This window comes from Manacus candei, unplaced genomic scaffold (genome assembly GCF_025592945.1).
Source record: "Manacus candei isolate 608988 ecotype Guabito, Panama unplaced genomic scaffold, ASM2559294v1 h1tg000014l, whole genome shotgun sequence".
In the NCBI taxonomy this organism is placed as follows: domain Eukaryota; kingdom Metazoa; phylum Chordata; class Aves; order Passeriformes; family Pipridae; genus Manacus; species Manacus candei.
In genome coordinates, this window is record NW_026138062.1 from 36,750,184 (window position 1) to 36,760,669 (window position 10,486).

At 38.8% G+C, this 10,486-nt stretch overlaps 1 protein-coding gene across 3 annotated transcripts in view; it reads right to left on the minus strand.

Moving 5' to 3' along the window:
* IFT88 (intraflagellar transport 88) overlaps positions 1 to 4,204 on the minus strand; it is a 45,457-nt gene extending 41,253 nt beyond the window's left edge. Inside the window, exons 1-5 of one of the 3 annotated variants that reach the window (XM_051779118.1) lie at positions 3,285 to 3,882; positions 3,083 to 3,176; positions 2,064 to 2,126; positions 1,257 to 1,313; positions 61 to 114 (exon numbers count right to left, since the gene is read on the minus strand). In XM_051779118.1, the coding sequence (XP_051635078.1) occupies positions 61 to 114; positions 1,257 to 1,313; positions 2,064 to 2,126; positions 3,083 to 3,176; positions 3,285 to 3,310 (294 nt within the window). In that variant the 5' untranslated portion in view covers positions 3,311 to 3,882. The other 2 variants (XM_051779117.1, XM_051779116.1) reach the window with 2 other exon arrangements.
* Positions 4,205 to 10,486: the final 6,282 nt, after the last annotated feature.

Consider the following 10,486-nt stretch of genomic DNA (forward strand, 5'->3'; position numbering starts at 1 on the left):
CACTTATCAGAAAACTTTATTGTTCTAAATGAATATAAAATGTACATATTGAATCTTTACCTGTATACCTCCTGTCATTGGTCTTCCCATAGATGAAGGTAAAGTTGTCTTTGGCTACAAAAATAAGTAAATCGTTTGAAACTGGCATTCAGAAAGCATAAGAAGCCTAAGTACAGTCTTCTCAAAGCTGAGGTTTAAAAGTTGAGCTCTCACATAACTTCATAGCAAAATTCCCATTTATGTTATTCATAAATAATATACTGCCAGTGCCTAGCAGACTTAAAGATGTTGAACACTTCTGTTAGCACAAATTTGCAATAAGGTTTTTTTTATGTATTTGGATACTTCTGTAAGCTCATTTAAAAAGAGGGAACTTGAGGGAATTTGCCTGCCATTTCTCTCTTAGCACTTGAGGTAAAACCTGCAGGCTAGTGCAAATGTTGTGGAGTTCCCTCAGAAAATTATCTGAGGCAGCAGTGCTTTCCATTATTAAATTATTGAAATTACTATCTTCAAATTGAACAAGTGATTTACACAAGATACTTCAGTAAAATTCTGAGTAGAGCTGATAAAATCTGTCCCTGGATTAATTCTTAAATTTTACTTTCATGCAGATTTATTTTATCATAAATACAGACACACTTTTTAACTGCCAATGGATATCTCTTCCATTTCCTGAATGACACATACTGTCTTCCTGCAGAAGGTTAAAAATGTAAAGAAACAAATGTGAAACATTTATTAGTAAGTGCTAAAGCTTGCTACAAATATACAATACAAACGGACAAAAATTAAGCGTTTCAGGCCATGAAAAAGTATTCCCCTACTTCCCACTCAAAGGCCTATGTTTTACTATTATACTCACTATCCACATACACCATGATTGTTTTTCATTTTTACTGCTAAGGATTAATGTACCTTAGCAAGGATTATTGCGTAGGAGAAGCAAATCTGTGGAGCAGAAGATACAGTATTGTGGACAATGCCTTGGAAATTCTAGTTCTGTTGTTGCGGATAAACAACTCAGACTTCCAGAAAAATTTTCCCAAGTCAAAATAACAAGCTATTCAGTTTCCCCTGCAAGAGAATCTGGTTAATTCCTTGGATTCTAATGCCTTATGAAGTATGGAAGTAGATTTACAGTATGGTTTGGGAGAAAAAAGAAAATAATCTCACTTTGTGCGAGGGATTAAATGTTACACTTAATTTTTGGTAAATACCATTTTCATTAGGGATACAATAGAACAAAAACCTACCCCAAATCCAGTAGCTAAAGGTCTTGAACTTGCTGAGCCAGGAATTTTGGCTGTCACCTGAATGGGAAAAAAAAAAAAAAAAAACCAAAAAAAAATCCTCACCAATTAACAACCGTATGTGTCAATTATTAGTCTTTCTATATAAGTTCTGTAGTGATTTCACAGATATAATCCTTCAACTGTTACAGAAAGAATTCTCATTGTAGAAGCAGATTATTCTGGCAAAGAAGTAACAATCAGACAGTTCCAGCTCTTTTTTAGGCCTTCAGTAGGTACTTCTAAAGTGCAGGTACCAACTTCATATTTGGTTTTGAAAACTGATGTAAGATTAAGTCAAAGCTAGATGAAAATAAGGGAATTGATGTCAGTTACGTTAATATGGAGGAAAAGGTTACCAGAACAATAGCACATGATTTTCTAAATCCCACTGTCTAGTATATATTTCAACCTTGTAACGGGACATCAGAGCCAGTAATTCTATGTTTGGAATACTAAACAAAGTCCTTTGTGAATGTATAATTTTGTTCTTGAACGAGGCTTTACCTCATTTTCTCAAACAGGAAGATGCATTTTCAACCAAAGTTCCTTGTTGTTCTAGATTAATTCCAGAATGCAATGAAGTTAATCAGGTTCTGCTAATTTTTTACTTATTTTTCATATGCATAACTAAAGTCTGTATCTTCATGTTAGTAGTAGACAAAAAAAAAAAAAAGGTAAGAGATTCTCAAGTTTGTATCAGTGCCAAAGTTCGAGCTAAGGCTCTAGAGAAGCTCTACATTATTGCAATGTATTTTCAAAGGTACTTACAGGGGGTCTTCTTCCATGACTTGTTCTTGCTGCCTGTTGAAAAGCTACATCGTTTTCTAAATCCTAGAAAAGATAAAATAAAAACATCAACCCTTTTAAAATGACAACACCCAAAGCCACAATTCCAGAACCTTCAGACTACTAAAAGCAGAAAGGTAAAAACACAGTAATTCTGCCCAAAATACTTGACCTGAAGATAACTGAAGAACAGGTTTTACTGACATTAAATTACAATGACAGTATTTGTCTATCTTTTTTGGTTATTTTAGACTAGGAAATGCAAAAACTCGTTATTCTCTGAAAAGTAAAAACATACTGAGGAAGCAGTGCTGAAGTGATAAAATATGAAATTTTATCTCCATCCAAATGTTTACTACTCATGCTATTTCTAAATTTTAACATTAAGACCTGCCATCCCAATACATTAAGACATCTCATGTCTCTCAGGTCATGCTGCAACTCCTGTGAATTTGGCATTGGGATTTCACACAGGATGCCACGTCTAGTGGGTTTGGATCAAATGAGCCCACTGTTGTTCCAATTCCACCATACCAGCAGTTACCAGAAAGTGGTCTGCAGGGCTATCTTAAGACACCCCAGATTGCACAGAGACCTACAGTATTCCATTTCACTGTGAGCTCCAGCAGCAGCAGCTCAGCAAGAGATCAGTGTCCTATTGGCCAATGAGTAGCCTCTTTTGTCAGAAAACGAGCTCCTGCACGTAATCTGGGAAACACCACACTGAATGTGCCTACAAATAACTAAGATTTTATACTTCATAAATTCTAACTATTATAGTGTATTAGGTTTCCTGAGATGTACACAACTCCTTTGCTGGAATAGAAAACTATCAAAGAATTAACTATTCAAAAAAATCTTGGAGAAGCTTTTTATGTTTCTTGCTAAATAAAGTACATTTCACTTCAAAGCAGTAGTAAAGTTGTACACAAGTTCTTATCTTGTACTTCTAAATTATAATTCTATCTATGGGAAAGGTGAAAAATAGCAAATATTTTTACCTCTGTATCAAACATGGGATTATAATCATTGTAGCCAGAATAGAGATCATCTTCATCGTTCTCAGGAGCCAGATGGACATTTTGCATCATTTTCCTGTGAAACATTTAACATGCCAAATGTTACCCTGGTGGTTTTATATAAATCTTTAAAAATGTAAAATACAAATGTAAGGTTTACAAGTTCAAAAGAGCTAGGACTCACCTATAAACAGTATTAAATGGCACCATTTCATAGAATTATATTTTGTTTTGTACTTATACCAGTTATGAAAACTGTTTAAAAGATATTCATCATTAAAACTAAACGATTATAACAACTAACTGTATTACTACTTTTCCAATAGTATCTTTCCATTGTCAGCTAATTCAGGTTTAAGATAACTCTTTCATATTCTAAAGTTTGTCTTTATTAGGCCAAACCATAGTAGTTAAGTCTAATGAAAGGTATCGCCCCTAGCTTCAAATCTTCCTTCCTTCATATGTCCTTATATCAGCATAGCCGAAGGTATTATACAGATACGAAGATAGGAAGAATGTTGTAAATAGAATCTATCATATATGAAGAATCTATCATACACGAAGAATGTTGCATATAGACGGAAGAGTCAAAAAGGTTTTTAAATGCCAGCATTAAACAAGCCCAGGTTCCAAAGTCTTTCTTCACAAACACTCCACTGTCTAATACGGCTGCATTCGCCTGGTGGCCTCTCCCTCACGGAGCACAGACACTAAGGAGGTCTCTCTTTGCCCGGCTTCCTATTTTCATAAAAATCTTAAGAAGGCAGCGTTTGATTTCATCAGTAACATGAAGTACGTGCCCTTCAGCAAGCGAGCCCCAGCCAGGATGAACCCACGGCTCCTCTCCGGCAGCAGCAGCAGGAGGAGGAGGAGGATGTCCCCCGCGGAGCCACCGCGGCCAAACTGCTCCTTGTGCGGGCTCCCTCAGCCCGCGCCCGAGGCGGGGAGCGGCGATGTGCCCGGGGCGGCTCCGCCTTGGCGAGGGCGGCAGAGGGCGAGCGGCCCCGAGCACCGAGAGGCCCGCTGCCCGCAGCCCGCGCCCCGACGGCGGCCCGGTGGCGTTGCTCCGGGACACGGCGGCGGTCCCCGCATGCACCGCGGCCGGGCGGGGCGAGCGAGCGGGGCCGGGCGCAGCCGAAGCCGCGGCCCCCGGGTGGGCGGGGCCTGCCGTGAGGGACAGCGCTGCTCCCCCGCCTCGGCCGGGGCGTGCTTGACCTCGAGGAGGCGGGGAAAGGGCTCGTCCTCACCTCTTTTCTGCAAATTAAACAGGAAGAAAAGGTCCTTCAAGCGTTTAAGTGTGCACCTAATTTCCCGAGTCACAATCCAAAACGTTACAGATATGGCCTAAAACTGCAGACGATTCCCTAGTGCTTATGGCGTTTATATACTTCCCATGGGTATAACTCGGGGCAAAGAGTGAGAAGAGTTTGTTGACTACAGTCGGCTTTGAATAAAACTTCCGTTTCTTGTGGTGGTGGAGTAAACTAGGACAACGCACATACTGGAATAAAAAAAACCCGCACTTTTCTGTCCCCCAAAGGGATTTTAAGTCCAAACATTCAAACAACTGACTTCTGTGAAGTTGTCTTTGCCATCTTACCCCACTGCTTCCAGGAGATGTGTGGGCTGTATCCATTGCTTCCAGCTTCCACCTAAGATGAAGGTCTTTATCTGAATGCTCCATTCATCATGTCAATATTTTAAAGAAGAATTTCTTTATTATAGTTTATTATATTTGAATATATTCAATATTTTAGAGAAGTGCTTCCCTATGAGAGCGGTGAGGTGCTGCCACAGGTTGCCCAGGTAAGTTGTGACTGCCCCATCCCTGGAAGTGTTCAAGGCCAGGTTGGACAGGCTTGGAGCAACCTAGTCCAGTGAAAGATGTCCCTGCCCACGGCAGGAGAGCTTGGAACTAGATCATCTTTAAGGGCCCTTCCAATGCAAACCATTCTGTGACTCTGTGTGTCAGGTTATCCATGTTTCCAATATGGGAGCCTCAGTGCTAAGAAACAAAAGTTGTATCATGTGATAGACGTACAAATAAAATTTTGTTTTTCCCTGTGCTTTTCTTGTCTTATGGAAGAGGAACACAAAACAGCTGTGTGGGCTCATCAGACTGCCTACCTTTGTCCATGGGATAAGGAAAACAAATGGAAACAAGATCTGTTGTCTGCTAGGCATTGCTTTGCTGTGTGCAAATAAAACTCTGTGGTGTGGGTGATATTTACTGACTTTAAAGGGAAAATTATTAGAATAAATTAGTTGGTGTTTCTGAAACATTAAATAGAGGGCAACTAAAGTTCAGAATGGGGGAAAAAAAAATCTATGCTTCTCCATAGCAGGGAATTTAGGATTACAGGATTGTAGAAGGGACCTCAGGACATCGCTCCCATCTTTATACCTAGTTTAAATTTCTTTGTGTCACTTCCCAATAGCAAAGCCAGCCTACTGTCATTTTATGGCGCAAATTGTTATTTTATGCTATAGATTTCCTCGTGAGAGAAAAGAAAATATACTTTGATAAAGTAAATGGCTTCTTGCATAGCTGTCAAAGCTTGCACTCAAGCACATGTCCCATACCTGAGAGTACCTGAGAGCATGTTTCTTGAGCTCCAAATTATTGCTGGCACATGTCCTCTGGAGCGCAGTAGGACTCCACTTGCAGGGATGGCTCTCAGGCAGCAGCCAGCACCTCTGGGCAGAGACCTCATCACAATCACCACTCACTCTTAGGGTGCTCAGCTACACCATTTTTTCCAATAAGCTGAGAAATTGAAGCTCAAAACTGAAAAGCTCAATTAAAAAAAAAGTTATTAAAGCTTCCCATAGGCCAGTCTCTGAAACAAAATAAAAAAATTAAAATCCCTAATGTCTTAAAAAAAGATGATTCCTCCTACCATTTTTACTAGTTTATGTTGATATTTTGGAAACCCTGACGAGTGTCAGCTGATTTGCTCACAGCAAATCATTAACTCCGGGGAAAGTTTCACATGCCTAAATGGGAAACAGAATAGAGCAGGGATCTCTGAACAAGCCTACAGTATTTTTGAGAGAGAAAATATTTTATGAGACCAATTGTAACCTACCCCTACTGCCTTATGCTAATGGCATAAAAAGGCTGCAAAGACAATATACAGTACAAAGTCAGTCACAACACCCTTTTTGTGGTCAGGGGTTGTGCACATTATGCAATGTCAGGGCCTTCTGCTGCTCACCTTTCAGCCTCAAAGTCCTTTTTGGAGAGATAAGGTGAAGAGGATATGAGTGAAAGGTCTTTCTACTCTGACTCCCATCAAGAGAAACCAAGATAACATAAGGAAGTATTAAGACATTATCACTTCTTGCATTAACCTGTTCACGTTCCATGCATGAACCACTTTCACACAGAAACTTCAGACTTGAGAACTTTGGACATGAGAATCTTTATACTCTAAATTTCTGGAATTACAAGTATTTTGCAGCATAACAGACTTAAGGTGGGAAAATATTTCGGTTGCATTCCTTGCCACAAATTATGAACTTCAGCATAAGAAATATATATACATTTATAGCACCCTTTTTTCTGCCTGTGACTCCTCATATATTATTGAGCCTGTGGTTTTTAGAATTTTCTCATTGTCCCCAGATGCATCAGTATGTATCTGAGTGGTAGGTAGATTCTGTGGATAGCTCTGCTATCCATCTTGTCCATATTGGAGACCTGGGCATACGGGTGCCCAGCGCTATTCTGATGTTTCAGCCCAAATACCTAGGGCAGTGGAGAGGAGGCACTGTGGTAAGGAGGCAGTGTACCTGCTTTGTAAAAGAGGTGGTGCCAAGGCACCGCTGGAATCTGACCATGTTCATGTTGTCAAATTTTCTTACCCTCCAAAATTGGGTGTATACACTTAAACCAGTTATTGGAAGTGGTCCCTGGCCTCTATGGACTTTGACCATACTGGAAATTATATTGGCGAATGGTAATTGGCCAACACTTTAATGGGCTACTTCAACCTCAGAGACATTTAGCTCCAGCACTCAGTCCAGCCCCTCCCAATGCTGGATGTTGCCTGTGCTGCTGGAGCGTACACCAGTGGTCAGGACCTTGGGAACACTCCCTGGCCCAGGTCCTTAGGCCTTGCAGTACAGCTGTTACTTTTGACATCCTCACAACAACATGAGAGTCTCAACAGACTTTTTTCATGTTTCTAAAAGCTGTGTCAATCTATGATTTTTTTTTTTTTCTGGTGCTGTGAAGTATAAAAATGCATGAAGATTTAACACAAACCCTCAGGATCCTTTGTGACGACACAGGACCATACTAGTGGGCTGTGATTATAAGATATGATCTAACAAGATGATGCTACAGGAAGAAACCCTGTAATGATGTAAGATGATGTAATTGTCTTTACTGGTTTTGGCTAAATCCAGAGGGCAAGCTGGAACACAAATATGACAGAAAGAAGTGTAGCAAGTTTAGTATACAGTCCAAGTAACATCGTATGCTGTGAATTCCTAATCATTAAGCCAGCAGAGTCACTAAATGAAGTTCTCCTGTTCTTTTGCCACCTTCTGATTTTCATCCCTGCCCCAGATCAGTCCTCTGACTGGCATCAAGTTACATACTTGTGCAGCTGAAGCAAACTGCAGATCTCATGAGGTTTTTCTTCAGATACCTTTCAAGACATGAAGTAAAAGATCCAGGGACATCAGTGAAAAATTAGGGCAGATTAAGGAGACCATGAAGCTATACTCTTAAGTATGAACTTCTTTTCCTTTCAACACCTGGTGTATCTGTCTTTTTGCAGTGGTAACAGTGCAAATTGATGCCAAAAAACCTCGGTATGATTAACTGCTCAGAGACTTTTTCATCTTTAAGCAGCAAGGTATTTGTTTATTCAACACTGGGAGCAAGCCAGCTCATGCTGGACAAACTTGCTCAACCTGAAAGTGCAAAAGCAAGCAATTTTATACGCTTCAGATACATGGTTACATCATTTATCGTACATATTAATAAGTAGGCTAGTCTCTAGGCGGAGTCTTTCCAGGCACGGGCAGTCTTCTCCTCAAGCCTTCATCTCTCTGGTGGTCGCCACAGATATCTTCCATGATTTGACCTCTTCAATTTTCTTTATTAGGTGACCTGAATTCTTGAAGCTTGCAAAATCCTGGCTTTGGGCCTTCTATATCTTATTCAAACGTCTGGTTTACCTAATTTATTGCCCTGTGTATACTATTCTTATTCTTTCTATGATAAGGCCTTTGGTCCAGTGAGCAGAATAGAACATGATATTAACCAGTGCTCCTAGAATGTTGTTCTAGCAAAACAGGTATTGGGGTTTCTTAGCAGGACAAGATATCTCGGTTAACTCTTTTAGGCCTCTTTTAGGCTCCCATTTCAAAATAAGGACTGTTCCAGGACCTACAAACTCAGGTTCAGGGGTTACTGGCCACCATCTGCCTGTTACAGTCGCTGTTAGTGTGTACCTTACCCTTGCTTTGTCAGTTGAACTGTTCTGATCGGCCACTAATTGTTTTCAGAAAATGGTCTAAATTGAAAAAGTAATTCTCCCATTATAATCTTTAAAAAGTAATTTTTTTAGCATGGAATTTTGGACTGACCAGGTGTTCCGGATTTTTTGCTGTTATGCAGAGAACTTAATAATTACATTTATTATAAAGACAATTAAAAAATTAAAGCGATGGTTCATACTTTCCCTAAACTTGAAGATTCAAACTTCAACTGTTTACTATTTTGCTGACTGGTGTATGTTATAGCCTTGATGCTCTGAGCTTATTTATCCCATCAGCAGATACATGTTGCATGTTACTTTCCTCCGTTATCAAGTGTATGAACAGTATGAGTGTTAGAATCTTTATGTATTAGCTCATTATTTCAGTGCTGTTAAAAATACACCTCTGTAGCACTTTATAACATCAATTTATTTTGGTTAATGTTTTCTAAAATAGAAACAGTATGTTAAAGAAGCCGTCTGTCTCTTGAAGGAGATTTAAACATCCATTTTGTATTTATGATCTCCAAGTTTCTGTGCATAAAAATACATAAATTACAGTAAGATAATTAAAGGTAGAAAATAAAGTGTATACAGCTACTATTGATGCAATGATAAGTACCACATCAGAATGTTTTCAGTTAGGTTCTTAATGAGGAATTAATTATGTAAAAATATTTTATAGATTTATATTGAAAAGTTTTAAAAGAGCTACTTCAGAACAGTTCTAAAGGCAGAAAATATTCATTATAGTTCTGTTCTAAATATCAATTTACTATATAGTCTGTATTTAGTAAAGCAAGTAAATAAATCAATTTATGTACAGTTTGAAAACAAAATTAATTGAAGAACCTCATTATGAATAAAACATATGTTACAGGTAAGGTATATAGAATCATAGAATATGATGAGTTGAAAGGGACCCACAGGGATCATTGAAGTCCAACTCCTGGCCCTGGTATGGGACCACCCCAAGAATCACACCACGTGCTTTTATATATCCCACCATATGTTATAGTTTGGGTTTCAAATACATTTGCAGTAGGATAATTATCTTGTTAACAGGTATTTCTACTATTGAAGGATATAATTCTATCTAGTTTTTCTGAATCTTTTGTAATATCTATTTCACTACTATTTACTATTTATTTCCAATTCCTGCAGATTGCTTCATTAAGAATCAGCATTTTAGCACTATTGGGAGTATTTGCATCAAACCATTTGCACTGTAAAGGACCACCTAAATTAACAGCAGAAACTACTGATAATTAAAATTATAGTTTTAATTGTAGTGTAATTTCAGTATAATCACTAGTCATAACTACAGTATGCAAACTGTTAGTTAGAACTCTACAGAATAGCAATAAAGTTATTAATTAATTAAAGCTATAATTTTTAAGGCATTATGTTTTCCAAACCATTAGGATCATAGTAGCAACGTGCCATAGTCCATTACCGAACAAATGTACTTTCTGGTCGCTCCGGTGAGCAAGTAATGTATTAAACAGACCTAATACTTAACAAAATGTGAACTATGCCTCTGTTTTCATCCCATGCCAAAAGCTCAATCTAGAACCCTCTGTATCCTTAAAGCATACAATACCTTTATTTTCTCTAAAGGGAAATTCACATCTCCTTTGTATTCTGCCTCTATGTGGCTCCCAGTTAATGTGAGTTATTTCCCCTTGCTCGTTACATGACCCTTTTATACCACCCTGCTACTCCCTTGCAGTAAACTCACCTGTCCATGGCCAGTAGCAGATTTCAGCTCCACACATGAGGAGCAGAGAGACTAAAAACATGGAGAGATTAACTATGCAGTTCCCAACACAAGTTGAATCTGCTCCTAACTGCTATTGGGCTTAGAAGAAAGAAAACGCTGGTGAGCACA